Genomic DNA, 20,528 nt, shown 5'->3' with positions numbered 1-20,528 from the left:
CTGCCTCTACCACTTGCACCATGCCTCCAGTCCAAGAATTTTTTTGGTTTGCTCTCTGCCTCCTCCACCGTGTACAGACATGGCAATACAGGCTCCCAGTCTCAGGGCAGACACGGGCGGGGACCCTGATGCCCATACCCTGTGGTGTCACAGAATTTTCTACCACAGTCTTCCTAACTACGTGGGGCAGGAGCCCAGAGAGGCTGCATGCAGCCCCTCCACCCCCCCGGTGTGGCTGAGGAAGCGAGGAATATTCTTTTACATTTGTGCTTTGGGGTCCATGAATAACATGCTATCGATGTAGAGCAAGCAAAAGGTCATTGTCACCCGGATGTCAGCCCTGTGAGGTCCAGAGCCACCAGGCTGGACTCCCTGGCCCACGCCTGCCCCTCTGGGGCCCCCTCAGCTGTCTGGACACCAGGCTCTGCAGGCACGTGCTGTGTGTGCTCCTGTCCCCAGACCTGGGGACACTTGGTTTGTCCCTCCCAGACTGCGTTCAGAGTCCAGTCAGGTCTGCTGGGTGTGGGTGTGGGGATGTCCCCAGGGAGGTACCACAGGCAACTTCAAGGCAAAGGTGACAGTTCCCAAAGGACCTTGGGCTCTCCCCAGGGACTTTCTACCAGCTGCCGGCAGCATCTACAGCCCCACACTTCCCCAAACCTGTTCTTCTTTCCTAGTGTGGGATTCTGTGTCAGCTGCCATGTGAAAGCCTTCTCCTCACCTCTTTCTCTCTGTTAGCCAAACTGGGGTTTGAACTCAGAACCTTGCTCTGGATAGACAAGCAGACCCTCTACCACTGGAGTCATACCTCCAGCCCTTTTTTGCTCTGGTTTATGTGTGTGTGTGTGTGTGTGTGTGTGTGAATCCTGGGGTTTGAACTCAGGTCCTGGGCGCTATCCTTAAGCTTGTTGTTGTTGTTGTTGCTGCTGCTGCTCAAGGGCAGTACTCTACTGCTTGCTGATTAATTGGAGAAGAGTCTCCCAGACTTTCCTGCAAGGGCTGACTTTGAACCTCAATCCTCAAATCTCATCTCCTGAGTAGGAGGATTACAGGTGTGAGCCCCTGGCAAAGTGACCTTTCTAACACCCAAGTCAAACTCAGTCTGAAGTCCTTCCCTGCCCCCACCCTCATTTCATCGGAGCCATCTGAACCGTGGTGCTCACTCCTGACCCGCCATCCTTTCTAAACTGTACTCCCAGGCCCCTCCCACGGCCGGAAACAGCCACTCCCCTCCAACTATATCCTGGAGGATGGCCTGGCACAGGCTCTGCACCTCTGCACTGCTGATAACCAGGTCAGCAGCATCACCCACTGGGCAGGAAGCAAAGGGGCTTTTAGGATTTGACTCTCAGATAAACCATGGCCTGGCCCGGCCCATCCCAGCTCAGCCCAGCCCATCCAGCTCTGCCCAGGGTCACCCCATAGGTGACCAGTGAGACAGAGGCCCAAGCAGGCCCACCAAGGCTGGTCTCCCTGTTACCACCAAGGAAGAGCAGGCAGGCCTGGCCTGCAGTTCACACCCTGCATGGAAGTACAGCTGGAGGCCGGGACTCGTCAAGGCTTCCCTCTGGAGCTGCTAAGTGGCGGCCTTCTCACCCGGCCATGGCTCCTGCCCTCCAGAGGCCCCAGCTCCGCTGCGCTGTGAGGGTCCCAGGCCTGCAGGGGCTGCGTTCTCCTCTGGTCTCCTGCGCTCTAGGCTGCCATAGGAGCTGGACAGGAGTGGAGAGGCTACCACCTGTGGATCCCAGCTCCTTGCTGCTCAGATCTGTCAGATCTCTGGCCAAGCCTGGGTAGGCAGGGCCTGGGGTGGGGGTGGGTGCACAAGGTAGCAAGGGAACAAATTCCATTCTGAGGACTAGCAGCAGCAAGTACTGGGCAGACAGCACCAAGATACACATGGGTCAGAATGGGCCTTGGAAGTTTCTTTTCCCTAGAAACTGAGCTTCTCCTTGGGAAGGAGGCAAGTTAGAAGCCCCCTCTCCCTAGATCCACCCTCTTCTGTTTTGGAGCCTGCCCCTTGAGTGGCTCCCAAGGTGCCCCCACCGGCCCCCTGACGAAGCCCTGAGGGTCTCCCAAGAGTCAAACGGTTTATTACACAGGTTTTCATGCCTGGCTGCCTCTGAGCACCTCCCTCCCTCCCCCCTTCTCATCCTCCTCCTGCCTCTGAGCACCACCTGTCTCTCCAGCCCGCCTCAGCAACCCCTGCTTGACTGTTGCCAGGGAAACCGCCTCCTTGGCAACCAGCCGGCATCGTATGACACACACACTGGGGAAAGGAAAGGCTTCTGCCTCTTGCTTAGGCTGTTGCAGGCTCTGAACTATATAGAGCCCAATGGGGCCCGAGAGTGGGTGCTGCCTGGAGTAGCAGAGGAAGCAGAGTCTTTCTGGATCATCTGACAGTTGCTTACGAAGCATCTACTATTTACCTAATACTATGCAAGGCCTTTGCTGTCTAATATCTCATTTGGTCTGGAGTGCAGGCTTCAAGGTAGATACAATGATTCCCATTTTGTAGATGAGAAAACAGAGAGAGTTAAGGGGGTGGCCTGTGATGGCAGATGTCAAAACTAAGAATTGAACTTTTTCTTGTCTGACTTCAAAGTCTTGGCTCTCTTTTTGGTTCCTATGCATGCTAGGCTAGTGTGCTGCCACTTAAGCCGTGCCTCCAGCCCAGTAGTTTTGCTAGTTCTTTTCATTTTTAAAAAACCATCCTTAAGGAAGTGGCACTGTGGCTCAAGTGGTAGAGTGCTCGCCTTGAACTGAAGAGTGCAGGGACAGTTCAAGACCCACAACCGACCAAAAAAAAAAAAATCATCTTTAAGGGCTGGGAATGTGGCTTAGTGTGTGCCTACCATGCATGAAGCCCTGGGTTCAATTACTCAGTACTACATACACAGAAAAATCTGCAAGTGGCACTGTGGTTCAGATAGTAGAGTGCTAACCTTGAGCACAGAGAGGTTCAAGGGCAGTGCCCAGGCCCTGCATTCAAGCTCCAGGACTGGCAAAAAATTAAATAAAATATCTTTAAGTGATTGTATAAGCCATGTTGATCATGGGTACCTTTCCATCATTCTCCCCCTCATCATTCCTATCCTCACTCAGACCTCTGAGGGCTAGTTATTTTTCAAGAGAAGGTCTAGAGCCAGTGGCTCACGTCTATAATCCTAGCTACTCAGGAGGCTGAGATCTGAGGATTGTGGTTCAAAGCCACCCTGGGCAGGAAAGTCCGTGAGACTCTTATCTCCAACTAATCACCAAAAAGCCAGAAGTGGGGCTGTGGCTCAAATGATAGGTTCCTGGCTTTGAGCACAAACGCTCAGGGATAGCACCCAGGCCCAAAGTTTAAGCCTTAGACCTAACACCAAAAGAAAGAAGGGGGAGGGTCTGAAGAACGTTTCTGTCTGAGCTAGCCTCGAACTATGACCCTTCCATTTTCAGCATCCTGAGTAGCTAGGACTATAGGTGTGAATGACTGTGCCTGAGCATCTTGAGCATCTTGAGGCTGGGCCTAGAGCCAGTGAGGCCCTAGGACACCGCCACACAGGGAAGCCTCACCATTGCTCATTTGGTGTGGCTCTCATCGTGCCAGCGCCAGCTGTAAGTTCACACACCAAGAGACGAACCAGGCCCAGTGCCTGCGCTGCAGGGCTCCCAGTCCAGCGGGAGACGGGAAACTATGGAGACTGAGCTCCCCTACTGCACAGCCCCAGTGGACTGTGACCCTCTGCCCTCCTGGGGCCAGGGTCAGGGTGGGCCGGTGGAAACTGGAATTTCTGCAAATGACACAGGCAGGGAAGGTGATGGGGACGCTGAGAACTGAGGCTGGGCTATCCCATCGGTGGTCAGCAGTGAGACCCCAGTGGGTGCCTGGCACACCCACCAGCTCAGGCAGGGGAGTAGGTGTGGGTGGATGGGCGGGACCCCCACGAGGCCCGGGGCTTTGAGCTAGGGAGTGCAGCAGATACTAGCAAGTGCCCTACTGAGCAGTGATGTGTTCTCGGGCCCTCCGGGGTCTGAGGCTAGGGGAGGATGCTCAGGCCAGGGTAGGCCCTGTGTCTTGCCAGCCAGGTAGCCGTGTGGATGGAGCACTAGCAGAGGAGGGGAGACGCAAGGGTGTGCAGTGGGAAGGCTGGCTTGGGGCCCAGGGGCTCCCTTCTGTATACCCCCCTCATCCCAGCGCTCTTCTCCTCCAGGCCCTACAGCGCCGAGAGACTGAGGTCTACTCCTACATCGAGAGCAAGGCTGGCAGCCTGCCCTCCGCCGCTGGAAGTCCCCCCTCCCAGGTAGGCAGGGAGGGAGCTCCAAGCCTGCCCTCCCCTCCTCCTCTTCTGTGCCGTGGGGGTTAACTAGACTGCAGGTGTGAGTCACCTGCAATGGAATCCAGCCCTCTTCACAGGCAACTAGACTACAGGGAGAACTGGGGGCTCTGGACTCCTGCTCCATTCCTCGCAACTGTGCATGTGTGCTCAGGCTGCCTAACTTCTCTGTGTCTCCATCTTCTGTGACATTGATGGAGGGCCCAAAGCTCACAGACTTCTTTGCTGAACAATCTTAACTATTATTCAAGGAACACTACCATGTCTACACTGGCAGATCAGAGGGGAAGTGGGGGGCTTACAGGTGTCCCCAGTCCAGTGCTGGCTAAGGCCAGAGATAGAGTAGATGCTGATGTCCTTGGGCTGGCCTGGTGTCAACATGACAGGGCCTTGGGTCTGTTGCTGTTGCTGCTGCTGCTGCTGCTGCTGTGTGTGTATGTGGGGGGGGGGGGTCCTCAGGGCCTGGGCCGGTGCTGTCCCTGAGCTTTTGTGTTCAAAGCTAGCACCCTACCACTTTAAGCCACAGTTCCATTTCCAGTTTTCTGGTGGTTAATTGGAGTCTTGAAGACTTTCCTGCCCAGACTGGCTTTGAATCTTGATCCTCAGATCTTAGCCTCCTGAGTAGCTAGGATTACAGGCATGAGCCACCAGGGCCTGGCTTACCCCGCTCTTTCTCTTTGACTTGTCTGCTTATTTATAAAGTATGTGAGCCGTGTTTTGCTGCCACACCATCTGGCCCAGAATTCAGAAACATCACTGCCACACCTGATGGGAGCTGGGGTCGCTGTGAAGGGCGATGAAGCTGAGCCAGTGCAGGCCCCGCAGGGCCTGTGGCCCCTGGGGACTTGGCTCAGCCTCCGGAAGCCCAGGCTGGGGACTGCTTGTGTAGCTTCCTGTTCTCAAAGCCACCCAGACCGGAAGCAGGGCCTCCCTCCCTGAACCACGGAGGTTGTCTGGGCCATCTCAGCAGTGAGTGCCCACCCTGTGCCAGGCCCTTGGGTGCTGGACAGGACAGCTCTCCAGGAGTCTTGGGCTGCAGGAACAATGCCACTGAGCCAAGGAGCACAGAAACATTGGCAGTTCTCTTGTGGAAGGTGGGCTCTAGGGAGAAGCCAGATGGGGACTGGGAGAGAGGGGAGGCTCCTGGGGATACTAAGTTCCTGGGGACTCCTAACAAGGTAAATAGCGGGGAGTCAGGGGACAGGGGAGGCTGAGGCAGGCCAGGGGAGGCTGGTGTAGCCCCCAGGATGGAGGGACAAGAGGCTGGTCAGGTGGGCTTGGGGACAGAAGGCAGGCACACTGCCAAAGCTCACAGGAAACAATCTGTCTGAGTCTGACTAAAACTAAACTAGTGCAAGTTCATGTGTTTCCTACCTAATAGTTTTTCTCCATTTCTCCCCTCCCCTCCCCTCCTCTCTCCTTTCTTATCTTCTCCCCTCCTTTCCATTCTCCTTTCCTCTCCTCTTGTCCCGTCCTCCCATTCTCTCCTCACCCCTTTTTCCCCTCTCCCTCCCTCCCCCTTTCCCCTTCTCCTCTCCTTTTTCCTCTTCCTTTCTCCCCTTCTTCCCCCTCTCCTTCCTCCTCTTCCTCCTCCTCCTCCTCCCCCCTCCTCTTCTTCCACCTCTTCCTCGTCCTCTTCTTCTTCTCCCCCTTCCTTTTTCTTTCCCAGAAGAAGCTACGTAGACAAGAAGACAAGAGTGAATTTAACCTGGTCTATGAAAATCTCTAGGCGGGGCTCCACCAGCCTCTGAACTTGTGCTGACTCAGAGACTCTCAAGCCCCAGTGATCCTAGCCAGTGTAGACCCTCTCCCCCCATCAACTTACCCTGCCTTGGCCTGCCTCACTGGCTTCGTTCTGTGCCCTGTTCTGTGCCTTGTCCAAGTGTTCCCTCTGCCAGGTCGGCACTTTCTGCCCTGGCCTAGCCAGCAAAGCGCCCCTCAGTCTTTAAGAATTTGCTTGGCTGGCCAGGTGCTGGTGGCTCACGCCTATCATCCTAGCTTTTCAGGAGGCTGAGATCTGAGAATCGTGGTTCAAAGCCAGTCCAGGCAGAAAAGTCCAGGAGACTCTTTAGTTAACCACCAGAAAACCGGAAGTGGCGCTGTGGCTCAAGGGGTAGAGCGCTCACCTTGAGCTGAAGAGTCAGGGACAGCTCCCAAGCCCTGAGTTCAAGCCCCATGAACAACAAAACAAACAAAGGAATTTGCTTGGCTGCCTCCTTTTCCCAGAGCCCACCCCCTCACTGAACACACATGGGTGATGCCTGTGGCTGTCTTGGTGGGGGGAGGTGGTAAGCCCCCAGGAGGGCACAGCCAGGGGCCTGTGCTGTGGTGAGCTGCATGGGCACAGGGGATGGAACAGCCCAGTGAGTCCAGCAGCAGTGGGTGGCTGTGCAGGTGGGAGCAGGAGGCTGGTGTGGGGTGGCAGATGGACAGGCCTGGCAGCCACAGGGGCCAAACTGAGCCCTGGGCTGCAGAGGGAGCCCACAACTGCTACCCAGCCAAGGGGGTCCTGGAGGGTTCTGTGTGTGCTGCTGTGGAGGGTGGAGGCCACTGTGCTCTCTGCCCTCCTCCTGTACCCTCCATGGCCTAGGCCCCCGCAGGGTCCCTCCTCCTGGCCTCCCCTAGCCTGCCCACCACCTTGAGCTCTCTATCTTGTCTGCCATTGGTCCCATGGCCCTAGGGGATGAGGCCGACAGACCGAGCCCCCATCCTAGTGCCTCAGGCCACCTCTTTCCCCGTGGTGTCGCAGCGGCGCATGGCTTGGTGTCTGGCCTTTGCTGGCTGGCTGTAGCTCAAGCCAAGATGGACAGCTGCTCCCCAGTATCCGGCTCCAAGCCTTTTTGCTCTTTCAGATGCTAGCAGGACCCCTCATTTCATCCTCCAGAGCACCCTGCCGATCACAGCAACCATTTTCTGGGTAGACGGACCTGGTTGCATGGGCTGTCACATTCTGCCCTCCCTCCCCAGCTCTGTCTCTTTGCTCTTGCCTCTTGCTGGTTCAACAGCCAGTCTTCTCTCTTTACCTCTAAGCTTCTCCAGAGGTTTTTGGGGAATCCTTACAATGTGTCCAGGGATGGCGGGGAACCAAAGACACAGGACAGACCCTGGCTCAACATCATTGGCTGGCAGGCCCCCATGGAGTCCCTTCCTCTCTGCAGGTTAGGCCCTCTAAGCAGGGATGGCAGAAAACTTGTGGTGGAGGATAGGTGTCGACTTCTGGTTGTTGTTGGTGGTGGTTTGTGCAGGTACAGGGGCATGAACTGGGTGCTGTCCCTCAGTGGTTTTTTTGCTCAAGGATGGGGCTCTGCCACTAGAGCCACAGCTCCACTTCTGGCCTTTTGGTGGTTAATTGGAGTGCCATAGGCTTTCCGGCCTGGCCTAGCTTTGAACCACAATCTTCGTATCTCAGTTTCCTGAGTGGCTAGGATTACACACCAAGCATGAACACAGAGCATGAGGGCTCTGGGGATCCTCGCAGGGGGAGGGGAGAGGCCGGTGCTCCCAGAGGCTGGGTTTAATCAACTCCAGGCCTGCAGAGGGGGGAAGCTGCCAGTGCAGAGCTTTCTTCCAGGCACCTCCTCCAGCTGCCTGACAGAGGCCAGGGCCCAGGTTAAAAGCCAAAGCCAGGATGAGCAGGAGGAGGCCTCTGCCTCCCTTCCCCGTCCTCCTGTGTCCTGAGCCTCTGACTCTGGCTGGGACTTTTCCAGCCCTTCCCAGGGAGGCCAGGCAAGTCTGGTACGGGCTTTGCCACGCCCTGCCACAGGCCTACCCACCACAGCTCTCTGCGGCTGCTCTGGCCCCACAACCTCTCTCTCTTCTTGCATTCTTTTCCTAAAGTACCCGAAGGATGATGTTAAAACCTGCTTGGAGTGATTCTCTCCTCCGCTCAGAACCTCCCTCAGCTCCTACTTAATTTGAGATCAAATCCCAGCTCCTGCTGGGTGCCAGTGGCTCACACCTGTAATCAGCTACTCAGGAAGCTGAGATCTGAGGACTGTGGTTCAAAGCCAGCCCAGGCAGGAAAGTCCATGATACTCTTTTTTTTTTTTTTAAATTGTGAAAATACTGTATAGAGGGATTACAATTACATGGGCAAGATAATGAGTACATTTCTTATCAAGCATTGTTGCCTCCTCCTTTGTTTCCCCTTCCCATCCCTTCCCATCTTCCCCCCTCCACCCCCTCCGTGAGACTCTTGTCTCCAATGAGCCACCAGAAAACCAGAAGTGGTGCTGTGGCTCAAGTGGTAAAGTGCTCTTCTTGAGCTGAAGAGCTCAGGGACAGCACACAGGCCCAAAGTTCAAGCCCCATGACTGACAAAAACAAAAAACAACCCAGCTCCTCCTGTGGCTCCTTTGTGATCCCCTTGGGGGTTGACAACCTCTCCTTTGGGGACACAGACATTGCCAGCACGATGCCCAGCCCAGCCTGGGACAAGGCTGGGGGCCAGTGGGCACAGAGGCCTCCACTGAGCTAAGCTAAGAGAAGCAGGGAAGGGGAGGAGGGATAGGGTGCAGGGTCTCTAAAAGGGGTTTCCAAACAAGAGAGGTGGAAGAAGAATGTTCTGGGACTCTGGGCAGACAGAAAAGACCAACACCTGGTCTTTGGCTTCAGGATAGTAAGTTGATTGGTGTCCATATCAGTGGGTAAGAAAGGAGGAAGGGACAGAAGGACCTTGAAGCTTCTGTGTGTGTGTGGCCTGGACCTGCTGGGTAGGGACTTGCCCTCCCTCCCAGGAGCTGCCCGTTGCTAGTTCTTAGCGCTTAAGCACGCTTGACATCCTCAAGATCCCCACCCTAGGCCCCCCCAAGGGTGGTAAATAGCTAGAAACTGATGCCCCCCTCAGTAGGCTCCAAACGCCCCCCCCCCGCCAGTGCTTGCATGAGAAAAATCACCCCCTGGAAATCAAGCCCAGAGCTTCAAGTGGATATGGGGAGTCGTGCCCCTCCTCTGCAGAAATTTCCAGAGGATTCTGTGCAGCAGTTTCCATGGGAACATGTGCCTGTTACCACCCATCCTCCATGGAACTGGGGTTCCCTTCCCAGCCCGTATCACAGGAGGTATGGGGGGCCTGGGCTGGGGAGAGACAACGCTCTGGCCACCAGCCTTCACTAACGTGAAATCAAGTTACAGGCAAAACCAGCCTCTTTTTTTTTTTTTTTTCCTTCCTCCCCCATCGAATTTAAAGGCCATGCCCCAGCATAAGGATGCCTTTGGGATTCCAGGAATGGATTTTTACATGGTTCAATAGTTTTCTTGGTAGACAGCTCCTCCACCAGAGGTGGGCAATGGCCGTGGCCCAGCCGGGTTGAATGGGACCTTGCTGCCCCTCCTGGTCCCCGCGGCTGGCGTTTTACCACAGGAGGGGCATCGCCTCTCTGAATCCAGACTCCAGAACAGGAGACATTGTCATCTGAGATGCTGTCCTTTCTGGCTGCTCTGAATGTGACTGAGCTTGGGTCAGGCCCTGCTCTTGAACTTGGCCTCAGCCTGGGTTTTCACATGGCACAGGCACACATGGAAGGGAAACATTTCAACCAATGCAAGGTGTTATTTGCTCAAATGAATTTGCTAGATACCAGGCTCATTGGGCTGACAAAAAGAGCTTCCTTTTTGCTCTTTTGTTCATTTATTTGTGTGTGGGTGTGTGCGCGTGCATGTACATGCCAGTACTGGGGCTTGAACTCATGGCCTGGGAGCTGTCTCTCAGCTTTTTCGCTCCAGGATGGCACTCTACCACTTGACCACTGGAACCACAGTTCTACCTCCAGCTTTTTTTGTTTTTGTTTTTGTTTTTTGGGTTCCATCATGGGGCCTGAACTCTGGGCCTGGGCGCTGTCCCTCAGCTCTTCAGCTCAAGGTTAGCACTCTACCACTTGAGCCACAGTGCCACTTCCGGCTTTTTTCTTTTTGCTTACGTGGTGCTGAGGAATCGAACCCAGGGCCTCATGCATGCAAGGCAAGCACTCTACCACTGAGCCACCTTCCCAGCCCCTACTTCCAGCTTTTTAGTGGTGAATTGGAGAGAGAATTCTCTGAGACTGACTCTGAACCATGATCCTCAGATCTCAGCCTCCTGAGCAGCTAGAAGGGATCTCTGGAACCTAGAGTGTGGACATTGTGTTTCAACACAAACATAGTTGTCAGCCAAGGAGCTTCCCTTTCTCAGCCTCTATCGGCAATACTTCATTTAATTCTAAAACAGTCTTGAGTTGTAGGAGGCTGATCTTGCCCAAGTTACCAAAGCAGAAGCTACAGCTCAGAGAAGTTTACTGGCTAAAGATCACACAGCCCAGAATGGGCAGCCCTGGGCTGGCTCCAAATGTACACAATTCTGCCACCATGGACTAGATAAAGGAGTGAAAGAACAGTCAGGGCCAGACGCCGGTGGGTCATGCTTATAATCCTAGTTACTTAGGAGGCTGAGATCTGAGGATGGAGGTTCAAAGCCAGCCGGAGTAGGAAAGTCTGTAAGACACTTACCACCAGTAAACCACCAGAAAACTGGAAGTGGCACTGTGGCTTAAGTGGTAGAGTGCTAGCCTTGAGCTGAAGAGCTAAGGGACAGCACCCAGGCCCACAGTTCAAGCTTCACAACCAACAAAACGAAGAAGAAGAAGAAGAAGAAGAAGAAGAAGAAGAAGAAGAAGAAGAAGAAGAAGAAGAAGAAGAAGAAGAAGAAGAAGAAGAAGAAGAAGAAGAAGAAGGAAGAAGAAGAGTAGGAGGAGGAGGAGGAGGAGGGAGAAAAAGAAGAAAAAGAAGGAGGGGGAGGGGGAGGAGGAAAAGGAGAGGAGGAAGAGGAGGAAGAGGAAGAGGCAGGAGGCAGGAGGCAGGAGGCAGGAGGCAAGGATGGAACTGAGTCATCAAAGGGGACTTGGTGCTCCCAGAGCCATGGGAGCCCATGAAAGGAAAATTTCCTTCAGATGTGGCCGGTCACCTTCCCAATTGCTCAGCAGTACTTTCTCCAAATCATGTGTGGTGGGGGTGGAGAGACAGGTGGCAGATCCTCCTGCCTCCCTTGGACTGTCTCTTTGGAGGAAGGTCAGGGGGGCGGGGTGTAGTTGCACTTGTACCTGACATGAGGCCTAGCAACTCAGACATTTATATCTCAGGTCACCCCTTGAAATTCTCAGGCTCGTTAGGTATCCGTAGCTCACACCTGTAATCCTAGCTACTCAGGAGGCTGAGATCTGAGCATCGAGGTTCAAAGCCAGTCCAGGCTTATCTCCAATAAACCACCAGAAAACCGGAAGTGGCGCTGTGGCTCAAGTGGTAGAGCACTCGCCTTAAGCTGAAGAGCGCAGAGACAGCACCGAAGCCCAGAGTTCAAGCCCCACAACCGACAAAAAAAAAAAAGAAAAAAAAAGAAAAAGAAATTCCCGGGGTCTGCAGGCCTGGAGGTGTAAGCCACTTCTTCAAGGCATCATAATCTTAACAGCACCACCATGATTGGCATTGTTTTGCCTTTACAGCCCTCTCATTGCCTGAGAGCTCCCTGTGCAACTGGTGATGTCTGCAGTGGTTCCCATTCCTTGACGGACACCCAAACTGCCTGACCTCTCGTCCCTGAACCCACACCATGGGCCAGGTCTGACCTGTGGACTGCTTTTCTCCCAGATTTTTCTCTTTTTTCCCACAAAGACCACTCATCAGAGCCCCCTCCAACGCCTTATCCTTCTAGTACTTCCTCATATCTCTAGACCAAATCAGTCTTCCTATACCACAGGTACGGCATTCTCCCCTTAAAGCCCCGTGGTACCTTATGGTTAGAGTCAGAGTCATCTCAACAAGGGGCCAAGACCATTCAGTGGTAAGAATATTCTTTTTGCTGTGCACCAGTGGCTCACACCTAGCTACTAGGAGTCTGAAGTCTGTGGACCAAGGTTTGCAGCTAGCCCAGGCAGAAAAGTTTGTGAGACTCTTATTCCCATTAACAACCCACAGAGCTACAAGGGGAGCTATTAGAGTGCTAGCCTTGAGCACAAGCTCACAGACAGTGCCAGCCTCTGAGTTCAAGCCTCAGGACTGGTGCGTGTACATGCACACACACACAGAATAGAAAAGAATTTGTCTTTTCAACGAATGGTGCTGGAAGAATTGGATATTCACAAGCTCGAGAGAGGTTGGATCCCTACCTCACATCCCACACTCAGCCTCACTGCGGCCCCCAGTGTCTGAGGACTGAGCATCAATCCTTAGCCCAGCACCCATCAGGGCTCCTTCCTTAATTCTTTTGACGACACTGGACCAGCTCTGACCACACGCCAGGCCCCTGTGCTGAGACGGGGACAAGAGACCGATGACACTGTCCTCACAGCCCACAGCTCAGTTTTCAACAGTTTCCCAGGCTCCAAATCATCCCAAACTCTATCTATGCCTTTCTTCCCCAAGATGCCTGATTGTTTGTTTCCAAACTTGTACTCCTCTTCCTCTCTGCCCCCCTTCATCCCCTGGCCCCCAAGACTCTTCACTTAGTTCTTCATTGGAAGAATTCTTGCTCAAATGTCCTCTGTGACACCTCCACGATGCCTCCCGAAGCCCCTCTCCCCACTGAGCGTTTATTTGTTCCTCTAGTTGCTCGGCATGGAATCAGTTTCCACAATGCATCCTCCTAGAGGGAGGCCACGCTTCCCCGGTGTGGAGAACACCTTATTTGTCTCTCTTTGTCTGTGCCTGACTCATAGTCAGGGCCCAAGAGCCATTTGTTTAAAGGATAAATGAGTCTGCTCCTCGGCTGGCCATTCAGCGCCTGCTTTTGCTGAAGAGGAAGCCATTTTTTATTTTTTGCATTTTCTAAGAAGTGATCTCTAATTAGTAGGTGACCCATTTTACATAGGTAAAGGTTGAAGCGGACTTCCTGCCGGATCCCCAGAACCAGGAGAGGCCAGGCAATAAGCGTGCAGGTCCTGGAGACCAGCACTTGCCTATCTGCCAAGGAGAAAAGGCTCTGGGCCCAGACATGGGGGAGAGGCCAGCAGCCCCTCCCCCAGACCCCTCCCCCCTCAATTCCTGGCTGCCAAGGCTGACAAGAGGCCTCGCTGACAGGAGATGACATGAGCCTGCAGACGGTGCAGCAGGGGCCTTGATCTCTGTTAGGGTGGCTCTGCTAATTGATCCCAGAAGCCCCTGTCCCTGCCAAGGGACACTTCAGCCGGCTCAGCAATGTCCTCTCGCCTCACCAGATGGCCTCCCCTCCGGTCTCAGCTGCCTCTGGGTGAGTCCAGACACCCCTGACAGACAAGGTCTCCAAATAACCAGCAGGATTGAGTCCAGCCAGGGCTGTGTGAGCACTGGAGAAGCCATTTGGGGTCCCTTGTTCAAGCCAGGTCACAGCCACTCTTGGGGGCTGGATAGGTTGGGGAGGCTCAGATGTGCTCAGTCAGGATCTAGCGTCAACTGTCCCCCGACCTTCCCGCAGCCCCCCACAGAAACTGCCCCCTGCAGTGAGACCCTGACTGCTGCCCACTGGGGCGCAGCCAGGATCGCTGCTGGCCACTCTGCGGGTCAGGATCAGTGCGCAGCCTGACTCTCGGGGAGGAGGGCACAGGCTGGAGTCATGTGACCAGACTAAGCAGACAAACGGAAGCCAGGCTCCTCACTGAACCCCTGTGAGGATTATCTCTGCCTCTTAGGGGAAGCGAGGATGCTGGGAGGGCAGGGAGAGAACTGCCCCAGGCTGCCTGGTTCCAAACCCATCTCAGTGTTCTGGGTGTCCTGGCTTCATGGGTTTGAGACTGCTTTAAGTGCTCTGTCCTTCACTGCCCTACTTTAGGGGACACCTGAGGGGTATGGGATTTCTTTGTGTGTGTGAATGTGTGCATGCACACACATGTGTTGGTACTGGGCTCGAACTCAATAGACACTGTCCTTGAGCTTTTTTGTTTAAGGCTAGCACTCTACCACTTGAGCCATAGCTTTACTTCTGGCTTTTTGGGTGGTTGACTTGAGATAAGCATCATATAGGCTTTGGGTATCAGTGGCTCACACCTGTAATCCTAGCTACTCAGGAAGCTGAGATCTGAGGATCACGGTTCAAAGCCAGCCCATGCAGGAAAGTCCATGAAACTCTTATCGCCAATAAACCACTAGAAAACTGGAAGGGGCGCTATGGCTTAAGAGGCAGAGTGCTAGCCGGGTGCTGATGGCTCACGCCTGTAATCCTAGCTACTCAGGAGGCTGAGATCTGAGGATCACAGTTCAAAGCCAGCCCGGGCAGGAGAGACCGTGAGACTCCTATCTCCAATAAACCACCACAAAACTGGAAGTGGCCCTGTAGCTCAAGTGGTGGAGCGCTCACTTTGAGCTGAAGAGCTGAGGGACAGCGCCCAGGCCCAGAGTTCAAGCCCCACGACCGACAAAAAAAAAAAAAAAGAAGCAGAGTGCTAGCCTTGAGCTGAAGAGCTGAGGGTCAGTACCCAGACCCAGAGTTCAAGCCCCATGACCAAGAAAATAAAAAGAGGGATATATGGGGCCAGTGCCAGTGGCTCACATCTATTATCCTAGTTGCTTAGGAGGCTGAGATCAGCAGGATTGCAGTTTGAGACCAGCCTGTGCACACATGTGCACACGCATACAGGCATGCTTGTGCACACACACACACACACACACACACACACATACACACACTTACAGAGACCTTCTTAATCTATAGCTGGATGTGGTAGCATGCGTCTCATCCTAGCTATGTTGGGAAGCCTAAAATAGGTAGATCATGGTTCAGATGTATACCTGGGCGGGAAGTAAGACCCTATCTCAAAAATAAGCAGTCCAAAAAGGGCTGGAGGCATGGCTCAGCAGTAGAGCACTTGCCTAGCAAGCATAAAACACTGAGTTCAAATCTCAGTACCATAAAAAAAAAAAGAACAGAAAGAAGAAGACAATGTGGTAAGAAAGCAAAGACAGGTTGGACAATGGAGAAAAGGGTTGTAGCCAGGAAATAAAACACATTCTCTTCCTATGCTCAGAAGGAGCGTGGCCTTAGACCCCTGGGCTTTCTGAAGCCCATTGAAATTGTTTTGGCCTCCAGAATTGTAAGAGAAAAAATGTGTGTTGTTTTAAGCCACCACATCTGTGGTAATTGGTTACAGCAGCCATAGACAAATAACACATTTTTCCTTCTTGGGGAGTCTGGTCAGCTCTCCTCAGCCTTGGCCAATGGCTTGCCCTGCTCTGCTCTGACCTTGGAGCTTGTCTCTGCCTCTGGCCTCGGGGTGCTCCCTGATCTTGGCCTTGATCTTGACACTCTCCTCATCAGGCTGGTGGCATCTTCCATTGCTCTGGGGCATCATGGAGAAGGACACTGAGTCTTGGAGAGAGGCAGGGAATGCTCAAAGTCACTCAGCTGGCACTGCAGTGCATGTATGGTCCAGAGACACCCACGACAGCCAAACAGAAGGGCTCTAAAGAGGACGTACCTGCTTGTGCCGCCGCTGTGGCTGCTGCAGCCCTTGGATGAAACCTCTGGACCACGCCCAGCACACATCTGGGCTCCCTTAGGATTGGACCTTTCCCAGTGGGCTGGGCATTAGGGAAACCTGCTAGCAAATTCCAAACCAATCAGAGCAAATAAATGAGGGATGATTACTGACAATGGGAGAGGATACACAGCGGGGTGCCTCCAAATAGCATCTCCTCCAGTTCGTTTTAAGTGCTTTATAGGTCATTAACTACTTGACAGAGAGAGCCTGACACTTAAAGCAAAGAATTTGGCGCCTCTGCCAGGGAAAATCAATCAGAAATGAAGATAGAGCATCGGCAGCGTTAAGATGTACTGGGTGGGCAAGCGAGATTCGATTTATACATAATTTTAAGGCCCTTTCCATTGTGTAAAGTGAGGCACACTGGTGTTTGAGGTCATTTATAAAAATCCCAAACTAGAGTTTAGAAATACTTAACCTCCCCCCTGCCATTTTTTGTCATCATTGCTAATGAAATATTTCAAAGACATGGAAAAATACAGAGATAAGCTTAACCATCTAGGCCACCATTAACTGTCAAATAAGGGTCTCAGCTACAGCTGAGTATTGGTGGCTTTTGCTTATAATCCCAGCTACTCGGGAGGCTGAGTCTGAGGATCATAGTTTAAGGCCAGCCCAGGCAGAAAAAACACATCAGACTCATCTCCAATTGGCCAACAAAAAGCCAGAAGTGGAGCCACAGCTCAAGAATGCCAGCCCTGAGTGAAAAAAGGTAAGGGAAAGGCCTTAGACCTGAGTTCAAGCTCAAGTACTACACATTCTCTGTCTGTCTGTCTGTCTGTCTGTCTGTCTGTCTGTCTGTCTCTCTCTCTCTCTCTCGATCTGTCCCTCCCTCCCCCCTTTCTCTCTTTCACACATGCATTTCAGCTATAGTAAAAACTCTCCACTTTTAAAACACTAATTCCGCCCCCACCCCGACTTTTCACATTGACTTTTCAAATCCTTTCCATTTTCTGTTCCTACCTTTTCAGGGTGACCTAAGCTGACCACACACCCCTGCCCAGGACATCATTTCTGCCTCTGAAATTGGACTGCAATTACTGCCTCTTTAATTAACTTGGCGATTAATCACCAGCTGCTTGGGAAATAGCTTTTATTGTCCTTGTCCAGCACAGGATGGGGTGGGGGTGGGGTGCAGGCAGGCAAGGGGAAGAGGGCTGATAGGCAGGCAGAGGCCTTCTCAGGGCACCAGGCTGGGCAGGGGCAGTTGGGAAGACAGGCTTGAGAAGGTCTGACATCCACAGGGCTGCCTCTCTCTTGGCTCTAGTCAGCTGTCAGGTACCAAGATCAAAGACGAACTGGAAGTCCAAGAGAGCAGTGGAGAGCTTCAGAGTCTCTGCCTTTCCCATTCTCTCCAAATTCAAATGTTCTTTCCTCATTGTTTTAAGCCTTGTTGGAGATTAGACAGATGAGATAAAGCTCTGACCTTGGGTACCTATGAATATACCCAAGGGCCTTCACAGATATAATCAATTTAAGATGAAACCACACTGATTAGGCTGAGGCCTATAGTTAACAATTAGACCTTACAAGAAAGCCAATGGGAATGGGTATGGTGAGTCATACCTGTAATACCAGCCACTCACAAGACTTGGGAGAGAGGATTTCAGTTTGAGGTTAATACAAGCAAAAGCAGGAGATCCTATCTGAAAAACAACTCAAAACCAAAGGACTGTAGTGGTGGCTCAAGTTAGCAGTGCGATTGCCAGTCTCTAAGGCTACCGGGAAAAAAAAAAGTGTGGAGTCATAGACCCAGGCAGAATTCATTCACCAGCCACAGAGCCAGCTCTCTGCAAGCCTGGCTCGGCCTGCCCACTCCATAGGAGCCAGGGGATCAGCATTTTCTGGTCAATTAGCTCTCCCAGGCCAGTCCTAGGAGCAGCGTATGCCTACTCCTTTATCAGAGAGCCTGTCCTCATCTCTTCTCAGAAACCCTTCATCAACCCCTGCTTTCGGCAGGGGGAGGGGTGTTCAAAGAGTAGCATCCTAGCTACTCATCCTAGCTTCTCTCAGTGATTATCTCCTGGCATGCCCTGAGCCTTGTGGGGCTCAAGCTGTCAGAGATAGGTGAGGTAGCCTGGTTTGAGCAGAGGACTTGACTCCCCAGTGGTCTGGGATGGGTTCCCGTGCAGGGAGATGCCTAGCAGCCAGTAGGATTTTTTTTTTTGTCCATCATGGGGCTTGGACTCTGGGCCTGGGCGCTGACTCTAATTCTTCAGCTCAAGGTGAGCACTCTACCACTTTGCACTACAGTGCCACTTCTGGTTGGTTCATTGGAGATAAGAGTCTCACGGACTTTCCTGCCTAGGCTGGCTTTAAACTATGATCCTCAGCTCTTGCCTCCTGAATAGCTAAGATTACAGGTGTGAGGAGCCACAGGTACCCAGTAAGAGTAGGATTTTAACATGGAAGCAGGAGTTCTTCTCCATCATGCTGCCAAACACAACTCATCTTTTGCCCTAACTCATCTTTTGCCCCTTGAACTCAGGGCCTTGAGGTCTCCCTGAGCTTTTATTTGCTCAAAGCTGTCAACTTACCACTTGAGCCATACCTCCACTTTCATCTTTAGGGTCATTACCTTGGAGATAAGAGTCTCACAGCCAGGTACCTGTAATCCTAGCTACTCAGGAGGCTGAGATCTGAGGATCGCGGTTCAAAGCCAGCTGGGACAGGAAAGTCCGTAAGACTCTTCTCTCCAATGAACCACCAGAAAACCAGAAGTGGTGCTGCGGCTCAACTGGTAGAGTGCTAGCCTTGAGCTGAAGAGCTCAGGGACAGTGCCCAGGCCCAGAGTTGAAGCCCCATGACCAATCCCTCCCCTCCAAAAAAAAAAAAAAAAGTCTCCCAGACTTTTCTGTTCACCTGACTTTGAACTGAGGTTCTGAGATGTCAGCCTCCTGAGTAGCTAGGAGTACAGGTGTGAGCGGAATCCAACACTCCACACTTGAGAATCAGGCTTTGACACCACATAAGGCATTGCTGTGAGGAGCTATGGGGTCTAGTGATACATCCACTCTCTCCCAGGTGATCACATTTCTCTGTCTCTCTTTATCCCTCTAGGGGTGTTGCTAGCATTAAAGACAGCTCTAAAAACTGCTGTGAGGATTGGGAGCGTGTGACTCAAGAAGTAGAGCGTACACCTAGCAAGCACCACATCTTGCAATCACTCACACCACACACACACACACACACACACACACAAGTTAAAAAGCCCATATGCACACTTTTCATTAGTTAATTCACAAGCATATGTGGAGGACCTATTATGTGCTGGGCCCTGAGGATACAGTAGCTATCAGTAGACACCCCAGGGTCCTGACTTCAAGGAGCTATTCTACAGCAGGACAAAGAAATGCAGTTAGAACTGGGGGTGGTTTTTAAGCCTTTTGCTGGGGATCAGGGGGGTGAGCAGAGAGGAAAAGGCTTCAGAGTTTAGAAGGGACCTATGGGGCAAGCGGCCCAGCGGGAAAGAAAAGGCGAAGGAAATTTACACACCACTAACCAACACCACCACAGCCTGAGCCCTTCTTCGTTTCAGCCAATCAGGCGTCAGCAGGGCCGGCAGACCGACCAATCCGAAGCTGAAACCGGAGCCTTAGTCGTAGGCCACGGTTTCCCAGGAGAGGGCGGCGGTGGCCGGTGCGCCCCGCCCAGGCCCCGCCCAGCACCCTCAGGCCCCTCCCCTCCCCGCCCAGGCCCCGCCCCTCCCCGCCCAGGCCCCGCCCCGGACCCAGCCTGCTCGGAGCCCCGTGGCCAGCGGCCGGCAGCTGGGGCCGAGTATTGTCCTGAAGGCCGTGGGGTGGCGGGGGAAAGCGGAGAGGGGCCCGGGCGGGGGCCGCCACGTGGCCCCGGAGGATTTATAACGCTTCCGTTCGCGGGTGACAACAGTGCACAATGTGTGAGGGAGACGGCTCGGCGGGGACCGGAGCGTGAGGGCGCGCGCGAGGTAAGCAGCCCGGCGGCCTCTCGGGCTGGGGGGGCCGCGGGAGCACCGGGCGGGCTTCCCCGGGCCGGGGGGCCGGCGCGGGGCCTGGCGCGGGCCCGCCCTGCGGAGGGGTCGGGAGCGGGTGGACGCGGCCGCTCCCCCGAGGCCCCTCCGGTGACCCGGGACGGCCGAGGCGGGGCGGCCGCGGGCCCCGAGCCCCGGCGCCTCCGGCGGGCCGCCGAGGCGGGGCGGCCGCGCTCCTCCGGCGTCCGACGGGGTCGGGACCGAGCCCCACGGTTGAGGCTTGGCCGTGCGGGGGAGCCTCGGCGAGGCGTGTGCGGCACGTGCTGGGGACCGGGGCGCCGCGGGGCCGGGAGCCCGGGGCGGACGCGGAAAGTTTGTCGGAGCGCGCCGAGCCTGCCGGCTGTGGGCGGGACGCGCGCGGGGACCGGTGCCCCGGGCGGGGCGGCGGGGCGGCGGGGCGGCGGGGCGGCCGGGCGGCCGGGCGGCCGGGCCGCACCTGCGGGGGCCCGCGCGAGTCTCCCCTGTGGCGTCTCCGCCGCTTCTCCCCTGAGCCCCACGCCCCAGCTCCGGCGGTTGGAACGCTGTTGGAACTCTGTGTCCTCCGGGCTGCAGAAGCTGCGGCCGGGACAGGAGGAGGAGTTGGGAGGGTGGATGGAGTCCCCAGCAGGACCACGGGGATCCCCGAGTCGTTGGACCTGCCCCGACCTGCAAGGCTTGGCTGGGCCTGAAGTGCCTCCTTCACCTCCCCTGTCTGAGGGCAGAGGGGCCGACTTGGTGTCCTGACCC

The 20,528-nt window shown here is 54.2% G+C and overlaps 2 protein-coding genes across 4 annotated transcripts in view; both read left to right on the top strand.

The window, feature by feature from the left end:
- Positions 1-12,858, top strand: part of Nfam1 (NFAT activating protein with ITAM motif 1) — a 32,765-nt gene extending 19,907 nt beyond the window's left edge. For 2 of the 3 annotated variants that reach the window (XM_069999699.1, XM_069999697.1), the window contains exons 5-6: positions 4,194-4,283; positions 11,789-12,858. In XM_069999699.1, coding sequence (XP_069855800.1) covers positions 4,194-4,283; positions 11,789-11,872 — 174 coding nt within the window. In that variant the 3' untranslated portion in view covers positions 11,873-12,858. Of the gene's footprint in view, positions 1-4,193; positions 4,284-5,985; positions 8,440-11,788 lie in introns of those variants that run through there. The other variant, XM_069999698.1, reaches the window with a different exon arrangement.
- Positions 12,859-19,685: 6,827 nt separating this feature from the next.
- The window catches only part of Tcf20 (transcription factor 20), a 187,681-nt gene continuing 186,838 nt past the window's right edge, over positions 19,686-20,528 (top strand). Inside the window, exon 1 of the mRNA XM_069999693.1 lies at positions 19,686-19,739. The gene's annotated coding sequence lies outside the window, so the exon portion shown is untranslated. The remainder of the gene's footprint in view (positions 19,740-20,528) is intronic.

The sequence above is a fragment of the Dipodomys merriami genome, unplaced genomic scaffold, assembly GCF_024711535.1.
Source record: "Dipodomys merriami isolate MVZ:Mamm:240054 unplaced genomic scaffold, mDipMer1.0.p SCAF_55, whole genome shotgun sequence".
Lineage (NCBI taxonomy): Eukaryota > Metazoa > Chordata > Mammalia > Rodentia > Heteromyidae > Dipodomys > Dipodomys merriami.
This window is presented reverse-complemented; position numbering and strand designations above follow the sequence as displayed.